At 35.3% G+C, this 22,080-nt stretch overlaps 3 protein-coding genes across 3 annotated transcripts; 2 read left to right on the top strand and 1 right to left on the bottom strand.

Annotated features, from left to right (window-relative positions):
- The first annotated feature begins 2,173 nt into the window (after positions 1–2,173).
- Positions 2,174–5,293, top strand: LOC110784106 (40S ribosomal protein S10-1). Its single transcript, XM_021988516.2, has 5 exons — positions 2,174–2,284; positions 2,370–2,418; positions 3,406–3,682; positions 3,789–3,924; positions 4,932–5,293. Exons 1-5 carry the CDS (start codon positions 2,282–2,284, stop codon positions 5,040–5,042), a joined length of 576 nt encoding a protein of 191 aa, XP_021844208.1. The 5' UTR covers positions 2,174–2,281; the 3' UTR covers positions 5,043–5,293.
- A 695-nt stretch (positions 5,294–5,988) lies between these two features.
- On the bottom strand, positions 5,989–10,941 carry LOC110784108 (heat shock protein 83-like). Its single transcript, XM_021988518.2, has 4 exons — positions 10,674–10,941; positions 10,437–10,578; positions 8,433–8,713; positions 5,989–7,871 (listed from the first exon to the last, which is right to left on the bottom strand). The coding sequence occupies exons 1-4, from the start codon at positions 10,809–10,811 to the stop codon at positions 6,408–6,410; spliced, it is 2,025 nt and encodes a 674-aa protein (XP_021844210.1). The 5' UTR covers positions 10,812–10,941; the 3' UTR covers positions 5,989–6,407.
- A 5,731-nt stretch (positions 10,942–16,672) lies between these two features.
- LOC110784107 (heat shock protein 83) lies at positions 16,673–21,316 on the top strand. The gene is made up of 4 exons (XM_021988517.2): positions 16,673–17,002; positions 17,110–17,251; positions 18,520–18,800; positions 19,566–21,316. The coding sequence occupies exons 1-4, from the start codon at positions 16,865–16,867 to the stop codon at positions 21,120–21,122; spliced, it is 2,118 nt and encodes a 705-aa protein (XP_021844209.1). The 5' UTR covers positions 16,673–16,864; the 3' UTR covers positions 21,123–21,316.
- The last annotated feature ends 764 nt before the right edge of the window (positions 21,317–22,080 follow it).

The raw sequence follows: 22,080 nt of genomic DNA, 5'->3' as shown, positions 1-22,080 counted from the left end.
CTCTTTGTATTCACTTCATTCCTCAATGTATTATTTATTCAAATATCTACTCAACCCCACTTGCTTTATTATTTTATTTCATTCAATTTTTCTTCTTCTTAATATCCGTGTCCGGTCAAGTGTCATCTTAAATAAATACGGAGGGAGTACATTGAAAAGGGGAATATGGTACATTGGCAACTGATTTGCATGAGAAAAAAACATATAGTACATTGAAAAGTTAAGTACATGGTGAGTAGTAATATAGTACAAGTTTTTATTTTGTTTTCAATGCATTTTTATTTAATATAGTACATGGAAAAGTGGGAAATTTAATAGCCAAAAATAGAATCAAGGCTATAATTACAGGACGTCCATGACAAAATACAAGACTATAAAAATGGGACGGATGGAGTATATTTTATCATCTTACCCAGATTTTTTCACATTTTGTCCATTTTTCCATTCACCGACTCTTATTTTATTCACTTTTTTCTTACACTCACACATTTTTTTCCACTACATCTCTTAAACTTAATCCATGTTTTACTTACACCACTTTAGAACATATTAAGTGTACCCTCTCAATTTCCCTCTTATATGTGAGGAGAAAATATAAAAGGGACCACCCATGTGTATAAAAAATACCCTTAAATGCACGGTGCACCCCGATTGTACCTAATAATTTCCAATTTTTATAAACTTTCACAGGTAAGTACTCCAAATTTCATTTTTTAAATGTGCACAGAAGATGTTTCTGTTAACGTAAATAGGGAGAGGGTACATAAGGCCCATGCTCTTGCAAGGGCGGCTTCCACTCTACTTATTTCATTTTCTAATTTTCCATAGTTTTGTTTCTTTAAACTCATGTAAAGAAAAAAAAAAGAGAAAAGAAAGAAAAAAGAAGAAGATGATTTTGTTGATTAAAATGGTTTTTTAGTGGTATATGATATACACCTATAGTTTGTTAGCATTATGGTTAATTAACTATGAGTCAATGATCATATTATAATATGGTTGTCCCAACTCCCAAGTCACCAACTGATTTGAGTAGTCTATTCGTATCTTCCTGCTAAACTTTGGAAGTTTGGATTTCACAAAATTGTGCTTGTGTTTGGGCTGCTAAACTTTGGAAGTTTGGATTTCACAAAATTGTACCAAAAAAAAAAAAAAAAAAAATCGTGCTTGTGAAATGATGCAACCAAACCCCCCAAAAAAATATAGATTCAAAATGGCATGTGTGAAAATCCGACGAATATGCTTATAACTTTAATATTATGATCCGTATGAAGTTTTATAAAGAGCACAAATAAAGTCCTAAAATGTAATCGAAAGTCCAATGTAAGAAAGTCTTGTATTCTGTTATTTTTAACTACTTTAATTGAAACCCTAATTAATAAAAGAAGATACTAAAAATAGAATTTTGATATACCTCTTTTAAGCAATATTCACATTTACAAATAACGGATGGGATAAAATACAGGTTCTTACAAATAAGAGACGGAGTAAAATACGGGTTCTAGTCGCATTAGGTTATCTATTATTACAAATAAAACTCTTTTAGAATATTTATGTAAACTAAAATTCTAGTTGCATTAAGTTATCTAATACACTTAAAACTATTGTTGTAAACCACATATAAACATGATTAGTTAAATACAACCAACTTCAGTAGTTCACCCTAACTAAGTTCTCTAACACAAAACTAAAGTTTACAATCCCTAACCTGACCCCATAACCCGATATAAAGTTACTGAGACAGACCATATTTCAACCCGATTTAACCCATTTATCATAGTAATACAACAAAGTTGTTTTAAGTTAAATTTGATATCTATTTGCACAACTCAAAATTGATTCGAAATCAAACTCGAACCTGACCCGAATTCCCACACCTACTCAAAATTGATTCGAAATCAAACTCGAACCTGACCATATTTCAACCCGATTTAACCTATTTATCGTAATAATACAACAAAGTTGTTTTAAGTTAAATTTGATATCTTTTTGCACAACTCAAAATTGATTCGAAATCAAACTTGAATCTGACCCGGATTCCCACACCTACTCCAAACAAAAATAACAAAAAGGAAAAAGGATTTTTTGGAAAAAAAAGCCCGAAAAACAAAGAGAAACCAAAAGCCCAGCCCAAACCTAACAAAGCCCCAAATTTTCACATAATAAAAAGGCAACCAAATTAGGGTTTTGGGAGATCCTTTTACAACTTCTTGTAGCTGCTGCTTGAGTCTCTTCACGCCTCTGCAGTTTGCATCATCTCTCTCCTCCAATCTCAAGAGCAGCCATGGTTCGTCTTCATCCTCCCTCACTCAACCTTCTGTAATTCCCGTCGTATAATTTTAATCGTTTTCTTTCTGTTTTATTTAATGTAGATTATCTCAGAGAAGAATCGCAAGGAGATTTCCAAGTACCTCTTCCAAGGTTCGTTTCTATCTCCTAATCTCAATATCAAATCTGTTTATATGTGTATTTGAATTTTTTCTGCTTTGTTTTGCTGGTTTTTCTGTATGATTATTTTATGTTTTTATGAATCCTCCTTGTTTCAATTGCGCCGTGAAAGTTGTTGGTTTTTTGTGAAATATACGCAAGAACTGTGCATATTATTTGTTGATTGGATATTGTTTATGTGTTGTAGTTAGAAATTAATACACTTTGGTTTGATTTTGTATGAATTCAATTTTCTTAATTATTTTACAATTTCCAATTTATAATTTTGTACTCTTGGTTAAAATTGTGCAAATAATTGATTTGGTTTTGTGTATTTGGAAAACTTTAAGCTAATTTAAGCACCCCAAATTGTTTTCTACCATTGTTTGAGAGAATACGATTTTCTGTTGGAGTGAAAATCGAATGTTGGAGTGACGATTTCTGTTACGCATTCTATTTTTGTAGTTCCACAAGATAATGCTCTATTTTGATAAAATTTACAACTTGTTTATACTGGAGGAGTAAAAATTATAATCTGATTCTTAAAAGTCACCTCTGATAAAGGGTACTGTAGTAGAATCTGTAGTATTCAGTAGCGTGGGGAATAAGTATGTTATGCGTCCTATTAGATTCTGAATTAGTGCAACTGAGACGTGGTGTGGTACATGTCTGACTTCCTCAAGATCATACTCCATTTTATAAAGCTACTATGTTACAACATACAACTTGTGCATACTGAAGAAGTAATACTGATAATCTGATTCTTAAAAGTGACCTTTGGTAGAGGGTATTGTAGTCTTTAGGAACGATGGATGTAAGTGTGTTCATGTGTTCTGTTTGATTCTGAATGAGTGCAACTGGTATTGTAGTATTTAGGAACGAGGGCTGTAAGTGTGTTTATGTTTTCTGTTTGATTCTAAATAAGTGTAACTGTGACGTGGTGTGGTACGTGTCTTAATTGAGCAATATTTGTGAATGCAGAGGGTGTGTGCTATGCTAAGAAGGACTACAACCTTGCAAAGCATCCCGACATCGATGTCCCAAATCTGCAAGTAATTAAGCTCATGCAGAGCTTTAAGTCAAAGGAGTATGTCCGTGAGACCTTTGCCTGGATGCACTACTACTGGTACTTGACCAACGATGGTATTGAGTTCTTGAGGACTTACCTCAACCTCCCTTCCGAAATTGTCCCTGCTACCCTTAAGAAGCAGATGAAGCCTGCTGGTCGTCCCATGGGTCCCGGTGGTGATCGCCCACGGTATATTTTTACTTGTTGCTTATGTGTGTTGTGCCTTCTAGCTAACTGATTTCATTTTTTTGTGTGATTATTTGCATGTTAAATTGTTTATTTTGTCTGTTTACAGTGGCCCACCCAGGTTTGAGGGTGACCGACCAAGGTTTGGTGACCGTGAGGGTTACCGTTCAGGACCTCGTGGACCACCAGGGGAATTCGGTGGTGAGAAGGGTGGAGCTCCAGCTGATTACCAGCCTTCATTCGGTGTAAGTTCTTTGATACACATGGTTAATTGTACTCTTAAAGTCCTGCGTGTTTCAGATGGATATTGAACTTTTTAGTTTCGTTCTCTGATTTTGTATGAAAAATACCCCCAAGGTGTTATTACTGAAAATGCTGTGTTTTTTTTTGCTCCAAGTTCAAGTGATTGTAGGAATTTGTGGTTACGTTCCCTTGATGTTATCTTTGTAATTCAATTTTGTTGTGATCACGATGAGGAATATATTAGCCAAGACATAGCTTATGTGTTGGTGTATGAAATATTGCTTCTTGAATCCTCCCCTTTTCCAGCAATCGGAAGTACATAAAATAGTGTGAGAAATCTAAACAAATAGACAGAAGAGTGGAATAAGGTGAAGCGAATCATGTCTATTAGCAGAATTGGTAGACTGCAGGAAAATTAGTTGTTCTTAATGCAATTTCTTTATAATTTTATGACTTTTATTGTTAGGACTTCCTAGTTTCTAATCGCATTAGAAACTGTAGCTGCAGTTTGTAGGAATGCTCTTTCAATTGTTACTTCCCTATTTATTTTGCCCACTGTATTTATTTTGCAGAATCGGTAGACTTCAGTGAAATGAGTAGTTTCTTAATATGATTTCTTTATACTCCCTCTGTCCCTTAATACTCGACCTGTTTTGACCGAATACGCTTGCCAATGCACAACTTTGACCACCGATTTCTTTAACTATATATTATAAAAACTTATAAAAATATTAATATTTTGAAAATACATATTAAGATGAAGCCAACAATATATTATATACTAACATGTGTTTTCATATACTAGAAATAAAATAGGGTCAAAGTGAATTATGTGAATAACGTAAAAAGTCAAAACAGGTCGAGTATTAAGGGACGGAGGGAGTAATGGTTATGATTTTTTATTTGGAGTAGTGTTCCTTGATTGGAGATTTTTGTTTCTTTTTTTGTCCAATTTGTTTACCCACTTTGTTTATTTTGTACATTGATGAAGTTGTTCCCGAATATTCAGGGTGCAAGGAGGCCAGGATTTGGCCGTGGTGCTGGAGGATTCGGTGGTGGTGCACCCGGTGCCGCCCCAGGAGCTGCACCCGGAGCTGGTGCTTCAGGATCTTTTGCTTAGGTACAAGGCAGTGCTTATTATGTGAGGCGAAACCAGGTTGAATTGTGTTAGTGGTTTCTTTATTAGGCTAAAAAGAGTACAATTTCAAGTGTTTTCTAGAAGGCGTGACATTTATTTTGTAATCTGGCCTCTTGGGCTTTATTTTCAGTGTAACTACAAGAGCTAGTAGTAATTTTGACTATTGGCATTTGTTTTTTGAAATACCCCCAAACGCATCTTCCTACTTAAATGTGACTCGATTTGTTCTTCAACTAGATAACTGTTTTAATGTCTTCTGATGCAACATCATCATAGTCGGCAGTTGATAATTTGATATCGAACTATTCATTCAATTCAAAACCAATAATTTTTTTCTGTGGAGTTTGACGTTCATGGTTTCCACTTACCAATTAAGTATTTAAGGGTATATATTTGATAACAACTCGTAACGTTTTAAGGATTTAATGGTGGAAAACGTTACAAGTTATCAAACATGTACCCTTAATTGGTAACCATTGTTGTTACGCGATGAAGTGACCCGAAATGCTAAGCCTATTCAGTTGGGGAACGGTCAATAATGAGAATTAATTAGTTGAATTTGAAGAGAAGATTGATAACAAGGATGACCTAGTTGCGATTCTCGTGGTTGTACGCTAATTTCAGAGTTTAGAGAAGGCGACCATATTCAAGTTGTTGGTCTCTTCCCGGGTGAAAAAGGGATCACTTCTTATAGACTCCTCACAGCCTATTAGAAATAGAAGGAGCTCTGGTGGATCCTTAGAGATAGAAAAAGGGTGCAATAGTTACAGCCTTACAGGTTAATAGTTTTCATCCTTGGTTGTGATCAGTACTTATCTATCATTAGGAATAAAACTGTGCTAACAACAAGAAATCATTTAGCATAACAAACAACAGATTAAGGACAGAAAGATGGAAATTAACAAACAAGCATTTAACAGACAACAGATTAAGGACCAAAAGATTTATTTATACGATTGAACTTGGCCTAATTACATCCAGAAAACCAAATTCAACACAAACACAAAAGTAACAGACTATACCACTAGAAAACAATTAGAACCATCAGGCCCAAGACACGCCTTCCTTTGGTAAAAACCACTAGTTATTAACAAGTAACAACCTCTTCCATCTTGCTTCCTCGTCAAACCCGATTCAACCTTTAGGTAAACACTACTAGTAATCCACCTTAATCAACCTCCTCCATCTTACTATCCTCAGCTAATTACATCCAGAAAACCGAATTCAACACACACACAAAAGAAACAAATATGTAACACTACTATCAGGCCTTTAGGTAAAGGGTAAAGTGGTAAACACAACTAGTAATCCTTGTCCAAAAATCTCTTATTCAAATCAACAATCACCTTAATCAATCTCCTCCATCTTACTTTCCACATCACCAACTTCCTCCAACTCAGGCATCTCAGCATCATCTTCCTCCTCAATACTCAACCCAACCTTCAACATCCTATGAATCAGACCCGCAAACACATTCGGATCTGCCAAACTAAACCCAGAAGTCAGCAATGCAGTCTCAAACAACAACATAACAAGATCCTTAACAGACTTATCATTCTTATCAACCTCAGCTCGTTTCTTTAACGACTTCATAATCTCATTATCAGGGTTAATCTCCATAGTCTTCTTAGTCGACAAGTAAGCACCCAAACTACTATCATTCAACGTTTGAGCTTTCATTATCCGCTCCATATTCGCACTCCAACCATACTCAGCTGTTACCAAACAACAAGGGGAATCAACAATCCTGTCTGAAACCATAACTTTCTCAACCTTATCACCTAAAATGTCCTTAATAACCTTGCATAAATCCTCAAAAGAGTGCTTCTTCTCTTCCTTTACCTTCTTTTCTTCCTCAGTTTCATTAAGTTTCAGCCCTACTTTGGTTGCAGAAACGAGCTTCATTCCATTGTATTCCTTCAACTGTCCAATTGAGTACTCATCAATGGGGTCAACCATGTACAGAACCTCATAACCTTTCTTCATCAACTTCTCTAAAAAGGGAGAATGCACAATAGCCCTTCTGCTTTCACCAGGAATATAGTAAATATCCTTCTGACCTTCCTTCATTCTCTCCACATAATCCTTCAAGCTAGTCATATCATCACCACTCTTAGTTGAATAATATCTCAAAAGCTCAGCAAGCTTAGTCCTGTTTTGGCTATCTTCATGAATACCCAGCTTAAGATTCTTCGAGAACGACTCGTAAAACTTACAATAATCAGCCTTATTCTCTGCAATTTCATTAAACATCTCGAGACATTTCTTCACCAGATTCCTCCTAACCACCGTCAGAATCTTGTTCTGTTGCAGCATCTCACGAGATATGTTGAGTGGTAAATCATCAGAGTCGACCACACCCTTGACAAAGTTGAGGTACTCAGGCATAATATCCACATTACTTTCACTGACGAACACTCTTCGAACATAGAGCTTGATGTTGTTGTGCCTCTTTCGAGTGTCGAAAATATCATAGGGGGGACGCTTTGGAACAAAGAGGATGGCTTTAAACTGGACTTGACCTTCTACTGAGAAGTGTTTGAAAGCAAGGTGGTTGTCCCAGTCATTGGTTAAGGTTTTGTAGAATTCAGTGTAATCTTCCTTGGTGATTTCTTTGGGTTTTCGCATCCAAATTGGTTTCAGTTTGTTGATGTGTTCCCATTCATGAGATACCTCCTCGATCTTCTTCTTCTTTTTGTCGTTCTCGTCATCACTGACCTCTTTCTCAGTCCAGAGGTAGATTGGGTGGCTGATGAACTCGGAGTGTTTTCTAACAAGATCCTTGATTCTTCTCTCTTCCGAATACTCCCACTGTGTATGAAGAATGACAGTCTCATTAGTGCTATGGCATCAAAACACTCTTAAACTCAATTCTTAATCACTGATTTTGTAAAGATGACAGCGTAGTTTAAGAGTATGTTTGGAACTAATCCAACAGAATAACTTCTATGTAATTTATGAGTACCAGTTTAACTGCATTCCTATGGTCTATGCTTGAATTCCCAAAACAGAGAAAACAGAAGAGTCTGAAGTCTGAACTTAAATCATTAGGTTAAAAGCATTACTGTACTATGGTATGTGCTCGAATTGATAAAACAGCCAAAACTTGATTAACGTTCTGGCATCGAAACATTTACTAGTTCCAAAACTTGATTGATCACTGATTCCATAAAAACTGACAGCATAATTTAAGAGTATGTATAGAACGAATCTAACAGAATAACTTGTATGCAATTTATCAGACAGTTCAAATGCATTCCTATAGTCTGTGCATGAATTTCTAAAACAGAGAAAACAGAAGAATCTGAAATCTGAACTTTATCATTAGTTAGAGTATGAAGTCTGAACTTAATCATGTTGAGGATGATGTACCTGATCTTCCTTGAGGTAGAGAGTGATCTTAGTACCACGGCCAAGTTGTTCACCAGTAATGTCTCTGGTAACAGTGAAGGAACCACCAGCTTGAGACTCCCAAACGTACTGTTCATCATCATTGTGCTTGGTAGTCACGATGACCTTCTCAGCAACCAGGTAAGCTGAGTAGAAACCAACACCAAATTGACCAATCATGCTAACATCTGCACCAGCTTGCAGAGCCACCACGAATCCCTTGGTGCCAGATAGGGCAATTGTACCCAAATTGTTTACCAAATCTGGAATAGTATAAACCATGATGAGAACTAATTCAACGGACTTTCGCACACAGCACACATAGATCTCTAATAGGATAGCTTATATGCTAGGACAAATCTGGAAATGCAGAATCTATAGCCATAAACTTGCTACTCATTCCAAAAACACATCTCCTCTAGATTTGTATGTATCAAATAAGCACATTCGAGCTTCACAAGAGTTACTATTCTATCTTTGCCAATGTAAGATTGAATAAACAAGAAAATATCATTTTAAAATCTAAGAGTTTCTGTGTTACATTACGGCATTGCAGAAGCAAACACAAGAGAAAATTATACATGGAACTACAGAACAAACTTCCTTTATTATTTGTAGGTATAGCTTCAAAACTGTGTCCATAGCAACTGCATTCCATAATTTCAACATACAGACATTAATTTTACCAATTTTCCTTCACGTTTTCGACAGTAAATTTCACAATCTCCACTGACCGTACGGTATAAAAATGTCAAGAAATTTAGAGTTGTATAAAAACTGTGTGACTGCCGATTAGTGATCACGCAATCAACAGAAAAATATACAAACAACACCACAACCTACAAATTGAGAACCACGGGATTCCCAACTTTAAATGCAGTAATGAGTCATACGGAGTACGGAGTATAAAAATGATAAGTAGAATTCCAGAAAACTACATCAGGAAATCATGATAATTGACATGCAACACAGGATTTGGAATGTTCTAGGCTAAGGCAAGCTTCCTTTAATTGTACAAAAATTTGTGTATAGTTTAAGTTAGAGTGTCGCTTACAACTACCTTCCACAATTTTTAGCATCTTAAACTGCGAGTCGACATTAATTGCACCAATTTTCGTTCACATTTTTAACAATAAACGTCACCACCACCACACGAACAAACTTCAAGACTGTCCGTAACAACTACATTCCACAATTTCAGCATCTAAAACAGCATACCAGACATTAATTTCACCAAATTTCCTCCACATTTCCAACAGCAAATTTCACAATCTCGACTGACCAAACGGCATGACATGCAATGTCAAGAAATTTAGACTTGTATAAAAACTGTGTGACTGCCGATTAATGATCACGCAATCAACAGAAAAGTATGCATACATCACCACAGCCTACAAATTGAGATCACATAATTCAGAAATCGCAACAACTTCAGATTATGTAGGCAATCGTAGTGTAAATTAAAACCGAATTCTAGAAAACAACATCAATCAATCATCATGCAACACAGGATTCGGAACGTTACAGGTAAGGCAAACATCCTTTAATTGTACAAAAATCTATGTATAGCTTCAGTTAGATTGCAATTACAACTACATTGCACAATTTTGAGCGTCTTAAACAGAAAATCGGACATTAGTTTCACCAATTTTCATTCACATTTTGAACAACTAACTTCACCATCACCACACGACCGCACGGTATGACAATCTCAAGAAATTTAAACTTCGATAACAACTCAGGGGCTGCTGATTAACAATCACCGGATCTACGACAACAGAAAAATATACATACAGCACCACAACCTCACACAATGAGGATCGTAGAATTCTCAAATCCGCAACAACTTCAGGTAATGTAATCATCATCATAGTATAGATTAAAACTGAATTCCAGAAACTACATCAATCGATCATGATAACTCGCATGCAACACAAAATTCTTAGAGTAAATCGACAAAATATAGCTAAAAATTAGATACATTACCTGCTTTAGTCATACCAATACCACTGTCAATAATTGACAAGGTCTTGTTCGCTTCGTCAGGAACGAGCCTTATGAACAACTCCGGCTGCGCATCAAGCTTACTCTGATCCGTCAAACTCTCCATCCTAATCTTATCCAACGCCTACAAGATATTTGAACAAAAATCATCAATCAAAACGCACAAATAAAAAATCAACAGAAAACAAAAACCGAAATGAATAGCAAAATCAGGCATACATCTGAAGAATTGGAGATGAGTTCACGAAGGAAAATCTCTTTGTTAGAGTAGAAAGTGTTGATGATAAGGCTAAGAAGCTGGTTGATTTCAGCCTGAAATTCGAAAGTCTCTGCATCACCAGTTCCTACGTCCGCCATTGATGAACCTTCACCAAATTAAACCCTAGAAATTTCGCGATTGAGAGAGGAGAATGAATCCGAACTGTGCTTTCGAAATTCCTTTGAAATTTTCTTGCGATTGACGATAACTGATTTTGAGATGGAAGTGAGGGGAGAAATGAGGAGGTTTATATAGGATAGAGGGAAATGGGAGTTCTAGAATGTTCTATTCTTTCCTGGATTTGAATGTATTTTTATTTTGGCGGGGGGTTTCGAAAACTGTTGAAGTGAAACGGCAGCGTATTACGAGTACGGTGTTTAATGTGACGTCGTTTGTTTTAGCGGGGAATTCGATTTGGTTTAGAATCCTCACGGGTTTTTCTTGAACGTTTACGTGAAAGGTTGCGAGATAGACGAAAAGAATGGGAAATCAAAACATTTTTTGGTCTTTCTAATCTATTAAAAGGCGTTTATAAGTATCGTGACATGTATTTGACGACTAACAAACATGTAACAAGGATTGAACACTAGACCTCTTGAATTAAATGTTACCATTCTTACCATCTTAGCTAGCCACAATGATGTTATATCTTTCTATTTAAATAATAAATACAACCTTTTTAAAATGAATAGTAATGAATTAAAGGAAAAAAAACAAACAAAAGGGAATTAATTACTTAACTTATAAATGTACAATTCTTCTCTTCTCAACTTAAGTTTAAAAAATAAAAAAACTTAGGGTAATGGAGTGTAATTATGAGTGGTGAAGAGGGAAACATTGACAATAGTATAATAATCAACTAATCATGAATAAGAGAACTCGACTTTGTTTTGGTTTTCGGATATGGGAAAGAAGTTTGTTGATCGGCCACTGATCTTGCATGGAAATCAGATAATTGCACCACATACGCACATATTTAAAATAAGTAAATCCCACTAAAAGTAAAACCCGGAGCAACGCCCGGGCCACAAACTAGTTTTAATTTTAACTTTGTTAATTTTCTTTTATTAGAATGCTCTTTTCTCGTGTGATGCACCTAATTTAGCACTATGACTTGATTAAAGAATTTATACAATAAATAAAATGCATTGAAATATTAAAGGTGTGTTACACATGCAGCTTACACTCCATTCATCCCATGTCCAGTTACTCTAAAAACAATTAGTTCAGATCCAATTATTTCAAGAAAAATAAGTCCAAATTGAACTATTTGACTTAAAGAATCTCAATTATAGTTAATTGAGATTCTTTACGTGAAAATGTAGAATTTTTCCGGATTTTTCTTGAATGTTTACGTGAATTTGAGAAGGTTTGAAGTATCTTATTTGGTCTGCAATATTCCTGGGTTTTTCTTGAACATTTACGTGAAAGGTTTGTGCCGCATTTACCCACTAATTCTTTGTGCAAGTATCGTAATTTGCAATAAAAACGATTGTGTGAGGATCAAGTTCTTTGTGCCGCATTTACCCACTAATTCTTAAATGGACCTGATCCACACTAAATTTATTGTGGAACATGTCTAAAAGAACATCAACAATTTGTTCCTAATATATTTTTGACATGTTTATTAGGATTATGAAAAAAATTAAATTGGTATTGTTGATACATATTTTGCTTAAATAATGTGATTTTAAGTCACAATTCACTTTAAAAAACATAGGGTTACTAAGAGAAAATGGTTATTGTATCTAAGAATTGAATTTGGTGTTTAATTTATTATGGTCAATATATGAAAAATAAAAGTCCATTTGTACGCAAAATGAATGTTAGAGAAAATACCTTGGCCAGGACTACCTTTAATGTATCGCATCACTCGAATTGCAGCATCCCAATGGGAAACTTGAGGATTACTTAGGAACTGAGCTAGCCAAAGTATGAACTGAGTAACTCAATGGCCTATCAGTTTGTTTGCATCCCAATGGCCTATCAGTTTGTTTACACAAGATACATACATACCTATGTGTTTGGTGATGTGTGTTATTATTGAAACCATGTTGAATTTGTCTATGAACTTGGTTATGTTGAAATTTACATGTTTAATATTGTTGGATGAACATGTTGAACATATATTTCGTTATGAGAATTATAACATGGTAGTATGGATGATTGATGCAAACATGTTGGTTGGGAACACTGGATTATTTTATATATATTGGTTTAGATCGATTGATCGTTGTTCTCTTTTAGCTTTTCACTACTTTATGAGGGCTAAGGACCTTGTTTAGTAAGTTGAAACCTTATACCCATATACAGGGGTTGATCATTGTTAAAGGAAGGGTTGAATTAATTGGAATGAGTCTTGATTGATACCTTTGTGATCACTTACTTAATTCAAAGATAAAAACATTTGTGAATAATTGTTGATTGTATGACTTATGTGATTGTTGAGTCATAACAGAGTTTTAATTTGTAAATCATGTAAAGTGAAACCGAGTAACAATAGCTTTAGACTGTGCACGTCTGAAGTGACAGACAAACAGGAGTTGGGGTTCATGGTGGTATCCCATGGCCTTTTCTGGGACCGGATTGATCATCGTGTTCTATTTTTATTCAAAAGTTCATCGATATCGCAGGTCACTGAGTTTACGGAGTCGCGCCCGTACCTAGTCTTTCTTAGTGAAGCTTCTAGTTAGACAACTCAGTCCATTGACTATTTCAATTAAAATAATATTATTGTTATAAAAGTTCTAGTCCAGTCTAGCCTAGTCTAGTCAAGTGTGGTCTTCAGATTAATATGTTTTGTTTGCCCTTACTTATGTTTTATTAGTATCATGTTAGGATTGTTCGTTTAATAGAATCATGTTAGGATTATTATTGATTTAGTATGTAGTACTCAGCTTTGCTGATTACGTGCTTTGTTTTTGGTGTTGATCATGGCTATAACTTATTGATCCTGTAATGACACATTCTGGTGAGCAGTCTCTAAGGACCAATAAGCGGTGCCCATCTACAGGTTTGAAGATGATGCATCATTGGGATCGGGATTAGAAAGCTTGTATTTATTTTGTTTTGCTAAGTGATTTGGGTTTTGTTAAGTTGGACGTTAAACTTGTCATACTATTTACATTTCCTTATATTCGTTGACTGGTTTTTGGGACTAAATCTGTAATCGATTATTTATAAACCTAAAGTTAGTTTTATGTTTTTCGCTGCATAATTCTGAATAAGCCGTTACGTTTTCGCACGGGGCAATAATGCCTTGATAATTCTCTACGTTTTATATTAAAAGGTTATTTTAGAAAAGGAGAATTGTCGGGGTGTTACACAAGCCATCAACAACAGTTTTGTACTTCTTTGAATCAAGCCCAATTAAAAACTAGTGTAACTTTTCATTGTCAAGAATAATTTGATACTCTTTGGCATCGGAACATGTGCAAATCGGAAGCTTCATGGCATTTGCTAGTTCATCCCACAATTTGCATAATTCTCCATAATATACATCCACAGTTCTACCAAGTTGCTTGCATTCTACAATTTTATGTTTTAATTCATGAATGCGAGGTCCATTACTGAGTGAGTATCTATCACGTAGATCATTCCACAACACGTGGACATGAAGAGGTAACGGAACAGTAGAACGAATGGACTCATCAAGGGTGTTAAAAATCCAAGCAACTAACATTGAATTAACTATTCCCCATTGATCAAAATCAGGAGATTTAGCATCTGGTGCTGTAATTGTACCATAAATAAAGCCTAATTTATTTTTAGCACGAAGATTATTACGAATAGAGCGTACCCATTCATTGTAATTGTCTCTCTTCAACAAAATAGGAGTAATAACAGATGATGTACCTTCTGAAGGATGAAGGTAATAAGGAGTGAATGGCTCATATCGGCCAGAGGAAGGGGCTGACTTCCCATTTCCTACATCCGTTGACGTATAGCAGCAACTTGTAATTAGGAAAACAAACGAAAACAAGAACAGGTACAACACAAGAACTGCACAAAAATCCAAGAGATTCTCGATCGGAAAACCAAGATCACGCCTTTTGTTAATTTGGTTCCAGGATCTAAGAGAGTAAACCCAAATTTTGGATTGCTCTGAGATACCATGTTAAGAAAGACAAAGTGAGAGAGACCAATGAATAGGTGAAAAACGGCTGCCTCATATTATTGACTTCCAACAATATATATAGCAAGCTTTACAAAACCTAAGTCAAAAGTGTAAAGACTAAAAACTCCGAAACTCTAGTAACTGATATATACTTTCCATAAGCTAATATACACCAAAATTATTTCCCTCAAAAAAATAGTGGAGCACTAAACTCCGCCCCATTATTACTCACCCGCCCTATATAGTTACTAAAATACCCTTGATTATATTAGCTCTCTCTCTCCCCCACCCCACCTCACTCTTAATCTCTCCATCAAACTTGTTAACAAATTTAATTAATGTATTTGGTCCATAAATTTAATAAAAATCCAAAACTTACAAAAAAAAAAAAATTACAGAAATTTAGACTTCTTCGTTTTGAGCTTGGTCCATGGTAGAGGCTTCTGCGTTTTAAGCTCCGTCCACGGTAGAAGCTTAAAGCGCAGAAGTCTCAACCATGGACCAAGCTCAAAATGAAGAAGTTCACGTGTTTAAACAAAATAATCAAATTTTTATTAATGATAATAATAAATATCAATCCGGTTAATAATAAATAATAATAATAATATAAATTAATTTGGTTCCCTCAATAATAAAAATCTAATTAATATTTTTTTGTAAAAAAATGGTACTTCACATAGGCTTTTTCAGATTGAGCTTGCACCATGGTGAAAGCTTAATCAGAAGAAGTCTCCATCATGGTTGAAGCTCAAACAAAAGAAGTCTCAACCATGGTTGAAGCTCAAACAGAAGAAGTCTCCACCATGGTTGAAAGTCAAACAGAAGAAGTCTTCACCACGTGGAAGTTAAATTGTAGAAGTCTCCATGTTAAAAAATTTGTTCTTTTGTATAACAAAACTTACAAAGACTTCCACGATTTGAGTTTCTACCATGGTTGAGACTTCTGTTGTTTGAGCTCATACCATGGTCATACTGTGGAAGTCTCCATTTTTATAAAAAAAAATCAATTTTTATTTGTGATTATAATTAGTGTTTTGTAATTTAATGTTGAATTCGAAAAAATGTAATAATTATTTATTTGATTAGTTTATTAATTATTGATTATATGTTAATTAAAATGGGGCACAAAGTGTTAAAGATGGAAGAAATAAATATAAAAAGGGTAGTTGGGTCATTTAATAGGGCGGCAATATAGAGAGGTGAGTTATACTAGGGCGGGGTTTAATAAGCCCCAAAAAATACGAAGTAATGTATTAAAATAAGCTATTAAATACGGAGCAACTAATTAGATAATAAATTTAGGTAATTTTGTAAGGTGGTTATTTACTTAGTTTTCACTTATCTAAACTTAATTACACTTTAGTCGTCAACTGTATTTGGATAATTTTATTTTTCTTGAAAAAAATTGGAGAATGTATTTTCTTTTTTGAAATAAGTGAAAATGAGATGATTAGAGTGTTATACACTTTTAATATTTCAATGTATTTTCTTATTATAACGCCCATAAATTTTTTAATTTTTTCACAATGATAAATTAGATATTTCACTCGAGAGAAGAGCGTTTCAGTAAAAGAAAATTAATTAATAACAATTTAAAAATAAAAATTGAAAAGACCACAAAAACCTTTAATTTTCCATTCTTTTCGTCTATCTCAACCTTTGAGGTAAATGTTGAAGAAAAACCCGGGAAGATTCCAGACAAACCAGCTACCTCGAACCTTCTCGAACTCCCCCCCCTAAAAAACAAAACGCGTCGCATTAAACACCAAATGCGAAATACGATGCCGTTTCAATTCAACAATATTCAAAAACCCCCACCAAAAATAAACACAATTCAAATCCAGAAAAGAGTAGAACACTCCAGAACCACTCCCATTTCTCTCTCTCCTATATAAACCTCCTCATTTCTGCACCTCACCTCCATCTCAAAATCTACCATCGTCAATCGCAAGAAAAACTCAACGCAATTCCCAAAGCACAATCCACTCTCTCAATCGCGAAATTTCTAGGGTTTAATTTGGTGAAGGTTCATCAATGGCGGACGTAGCAATGGGTGACGCAGAGACCTTCGCATTCCAGGCGGAAATCAACCAGCTTCTTAGCCTTATCATCAACACTTTCTACTCTAACAAAGAGATTTTCCTTCGCGAACTCATCTCCAACTCTTCAGATGTATGTCCTGATTCTGCTATTCATTTCGGTTTTTGTTTTCTGTTGAGTGTTGATTTTCTTTTTTGTGCATTTTGATTGATGATATTTTGCTCAATTGAATTTTGTAGGCGTTGGATAAGATTAGGTTTGAGAGTTTGACGGATAAGAGTAAGCTTGATGCGCAGCCGGAGTTGTTCATCAGGCTTGTTCCAGACAAAGCTAACAAGACCCTGTCGATTTTTGACAGTGGTATTGGTATGACTAAAGCAGGTAATGTATCTTATTTTTAGCTACAGTTGATCGATTTAACTTTCGAATTTTAATGTTGCATGTGATTTATCATGATTGATTGTTTGATTAATGTTCTCCTCTGGAATTTAGTTTTAGTGTATATGTTACGGAATTAGGAATTAGAATTAGCCTACAGTTGATTACATTATCTGCAGTTGTTGCGAATTTGAAAAATGTCTTCCTCATTTGTTTGCTGTGAATCTGTGATGCTGTATGTATATATTTATGTTGTTGTCGTAGATCTCGCTGTTCTTAATCAAACTTTAAATTTCTTGCCATTTTACATCGTGTGGGAATGGTGAAATTTGTTGTTGAAAAAGTGAATGAAGATTGCTGGATGACAAATTGGTGAAATGAATGTCCGATTTTCTGTTTAAGATGCTGGAAATTATGGAATGCAGTTGTAATTGACACTTTAACTTAAGCTATACATTGATTTGTTTACAATAAAAGGAAGCTTGCCTTAGCCTAGAACATTCCGAATCTTGTGTTGCATGTGAATTATCATGATTGATTGATGTAATTTTCTGGAATTCGGTATTTAGTTTTCTGGAATTCTGTTTTAGTTTATACGACGACTGATTACATCTGAAGTTGTTGCGAATTTGAAAATTATGGGATCTCAACCTTTTTGGCTGTGATGTTGTATGTGTATTTCTCGGTTGATTTCGTTCAAGTCCAAATTTCTTTACATTGTCATACCGTATGGTCAGTGAAGATGGTGAAATTTGCTGTTGGAAATGTGGAGGAAAATTGGTGAAACTAATGTCTGGTTTGCTGTTTTAGACGCTGAAATTGTGGAAGTAGTTGTTACAAAATTAAAATGGAAGTTTGGTCTGTAGTTCCATGTATAATTTCTCTTGTGTCTGCTTATATCTGCAATGCCGTAATGTAACACATAAACTCTTATGAGAACCACCCGTCCGAATTATTTGAAATGAAACTTTTCTTTTTTTGTTCAATCTTACATTCGCAAATGAGCTCGAATTTGTTTACTTGTTACATACAAATTTTCAATCCTAGAGGAGATGTGTTTCTGGAATGACTAGCAAGTTTATGGATATAGACACTGCATCTCCAGACTCCAGATTTGTAGTGACATATGAGCTATCCTTTTATCAAAATGGCTCTTAAAACCTCTCTACTTCCTTTATATGAAGTAAAAGATGGTTGTTCCATTGTTTGAGGCAATGGGGCAATGATAATGAATGTCGAATTTGTTCTCATCATGTTTTATATTATTGCAGACTTGGTGAACAACTTGGGTACAATCGCCCGATCTGGCACCAAGGAATTCATGGAGGCTCTGCAAGCTGGTGCAGATGTTAGCATGATTGGTCAATTTGGTGTTGGTTTCTACTCAGCTTACTTGGTTGCTGAGAAGGTCATTGTGACTACCAAGCACAATGATGATGAGCAGTACGTTTGGGAGTCTCAAGCTGGTGGTTCCTTCACTGTTACCCGGGACACCACTGGTGAACAACTTGGACGGGGTACTAAGATCACTCTCTATCTCAAGGAAGATCAGGTACATAACAATATCTTATGGCTATGTGTAATTCTGCATTGTCTTTCTGTTTTTGCCTTTTTATGCAGAATTTGGACTGTGGGAAAGTGCACTTGAATTTAACTGATATATTACATAAAAGTCATGCAGTTAGATTGGTATTTAGTTAACGTACTTGAACTGAACTTATAAATTACTTGAAAATGCACAACATACTCTTAAATTGTGCTGTCAATCTTTATGAAGTAAGTGATCAATAGAGTTTTGGAACTAGTAAATGTTTTGATACCAGAACACTAATGAGACTTTAGACTTCTGTTTTGGCTGTTTTATCAATTCGAGTACAGACCATAGGAATGCCATTAAACTAATGGTTAAGTACAAACTTCAGACTGTTCTGTTTTCTCTGTTTTAGCAATACACCATAGGAATGCATTTAAACTGCATATAAACTGGTAGTCAATTATGCTGTCAGATTAGTTCCATAGATGCATGTTCTTAAAATATATGAACTGTGAGATTAGTTCCCTAGATGCATATTCTTAAAATATGCTGTCAATCTTTATGGAATCAGTGATCAAGAATTGCATTTAAGAAAACTGTTTAATCTGTACTGATAAATTGCGTATAAATTCTGTAGGATAGTTCTAAACATACTCTTAAAACTATACTGTCCATTGTTATGAAGTCAATTATCAAGATTTGAGTGTAAGAAAAAAAAAGTTTGGAACTAGTAAATGTTCTTGATGCCACAGTGCTAATGAGACTGTGATTCTTCATGCACAGTTGGAGTATTTGGAAGAGAGAAGGATCAAGGATCTTGTAAAAAAACACTCTGAATTCATCAGCTACCCAATCTACCTCTGGACAGAAAAAACCACAGAGAAGGAAATCAGTGACGATGAAGACGAAGATGAATCTAAGAAGGAAGAAGAGGGTGCTGTTGAAGACGTAGACGAAGACAAAGACAAGGACAAGAAAAAGACGAAGAAGATCAAGGAGGTATCCCATGAATGGGAACAGATCAACAAACAAAAACCAATTTGGCTCCGAAAACCCGAGGAAATCACCAAAGAAGAATACGCTTCCTTCTACAAGAGCTTAACTAACGACTGGGAAGACCACCTTGCTGTCAAACACTTCTCGGTCGAAGGCCAACTCGAGTTTAAAGCTGTTCTTTTCGTTCCAAAGCGGGCCCCATTCGACCTTTTCGATACCCGAAAGAAGCCCAACAATATCAAGCTCTATGTTAGAAGAGTGTTCATCATGGACAATTGTGAGGAGATTATACCTGAGTACCTCAGCTTTGTCAAGGGTGTGGTTGATTCTGATGATTTGCCACTCAACATTTCCCGCGAGATGCTGCAACAGAACAAGATTTTGAAGGTGATAAGGAAGAATTTAGTGAAGAAATGTATCGAGATGTTTAACGAGATTGCAGAGAATAAGGATGACTATAACAAGTTTTACGAGGCGTTTTCGAAGAATATTAAGTTGGGTGTTCATGAAGATAGTCAAAACAGGGTTAAGTTAGCTGAGCTTCTGCGGTATTATTCGACGAAGAGTGGTGAGGATATGACTAGCTTGAAGGATTATGTGACAAGGATGAAGGAAGGTCAGAAGGATATTTACTACATTAGTGGAGAAAGTAAAAAGGCGGTTGAGAATTCGCCGTTTTTAGAGAAGTTGAAGAAGAGAGGTTATGAGGTTTTGTACATGGTTGACGCCATTGATGAGTATTCGGTTGGGCAGTTGAAGGAATACGAGGGGAAGAAACTCGTTTCTGCAACGAAAGAAGGGTTGAAACTCGACGATGAAACGGAGGAAGAAAAGAAGAAAAAGGAAGAGAAGAAGCAATCATTTGAGAATTTATGTAAGGTGATTAAGGATGTTTTAGGTGATAAGGTTGAAAAAGTCGTGGTTTCGGACCGTATTGTGGATTCCCCTTGTTGTTTGGTTACCGGCGAGTATGGTTGGAGTGCGAATATGGAGCGGATAATGAAAGCGCAGGCGTTGAGGGATAGTAGTATGGGTGGGTATATGTCAAGTAAGAAGACTATGGAGATTAATCCTGATAATGGGATTATGGAGGAGTTAAGGAAACGAGCTGAGGTTGATAAGAATGATAAGTCTGTTAAGGATCTTGCTATGTTGTTGTTTGAGACTGCATTGTTGACTTCTGGGTTTAGTTTGGAGGATCCGAATGTGTTTGCGGGTCGGATTCATAGGATGTTGAGGCTTGGATTGAGTATTGACGAGGAAGGGGAAGATGAAGGTGGTGATGAAGATGCTGAGATGCCGGAGTTGGAGGAAGTGGAAAGCAAGATGGAGGAGGTTGATTAAGGTGTTGTTTATTTCAACAAGTAATTTTTTGACTCGTTGGTTTAACCAAAGGTGTCTCTAGGCCTTGATAGTTGTAATTGTTCTTCTAGTGGTATAAGTTTGTTTCTTTTGTGTTTGTGTTGAACTTGGTTGTGGTTTTCTGGATGTAATTTGTCAAGTTCAAGTTCAATAGTATAAATCGTTTTGGTCTTTAATCTGTTGTTTGCCAAATGTTTGCTTGCTAATTTCCTTTTTTATACAACATAACAGTTATTGGTTTTTAGCCATCACTTAAGCAGAGGATGGTAATGAGGATGATTAGGGAAATGATAAATCCTAGGTATCACTTTCCGGAAGACTATGGTGATTATTGTTGTGATAAAAATTATAAGGATTATCCATGAACTTATGTTTAGAAAATTGTGTGTGATTGGAGTTGAGAGCTGGTTTATGGATTTTAATGACATAACTCTGAAAGAAAGAACAGAACAAAACAGAGGTCTGGTTTTGAAATTTTCTAGGAAACAGGGGAAAAAAGAAAGGTGGGGGATCTTATATGAAATATTTACTGTTCGAAATCAAGGAAGTTGAGATATTGTTGTGAAAATTTAATGAGGAAATTAGAAATTTTGTGATGGAATATTCCAATCGGCGGGATTTAAAATTTGAATTACTATTACAAAACCAAGGGTTTGTATACGAGGTTCTGAATTTTCTTATGGCTCATTCGTAAATGTTACCAAAATAAAAATAAAAATATTTTCTATCTAAGCAACAAAAAGCTTTTTAAATTAAGTTGGTTACACTTTTATAAGCCGACTTTAGAGAAATCTTAAGCCAAATTAACATAAGCTAAATAAAGATTTTATTCAACTTTCAGTAAATAAAATAATTGAACTACTGTCTTGAGGAAAAACTCGTACACAGGCAACACAGTTTGTGATACCTAAGTTTTTTGGTTCTACTACGAGGAGTTCCC

Source organism: Spinacia oleracea, chromosome 3 (assembly GCF_020520425.1).
Source record: "Spinacia oleracea cultivar Varoflay chromosome 3, BTI_SOV_V1, whole genome shotgun sequence".
NCBI lineage: Eukaryota > Viridiplantae > Streptophyta > Magnoliopsida > Caryophyllales > Amaranthaceae > Spinacia > Spinacia oleracea.
The sequence above is the reverse complement of the archived record's forward strand: the minus strand, read 5'-3'. Positions and strand labels throughout refer to the sequence as shown.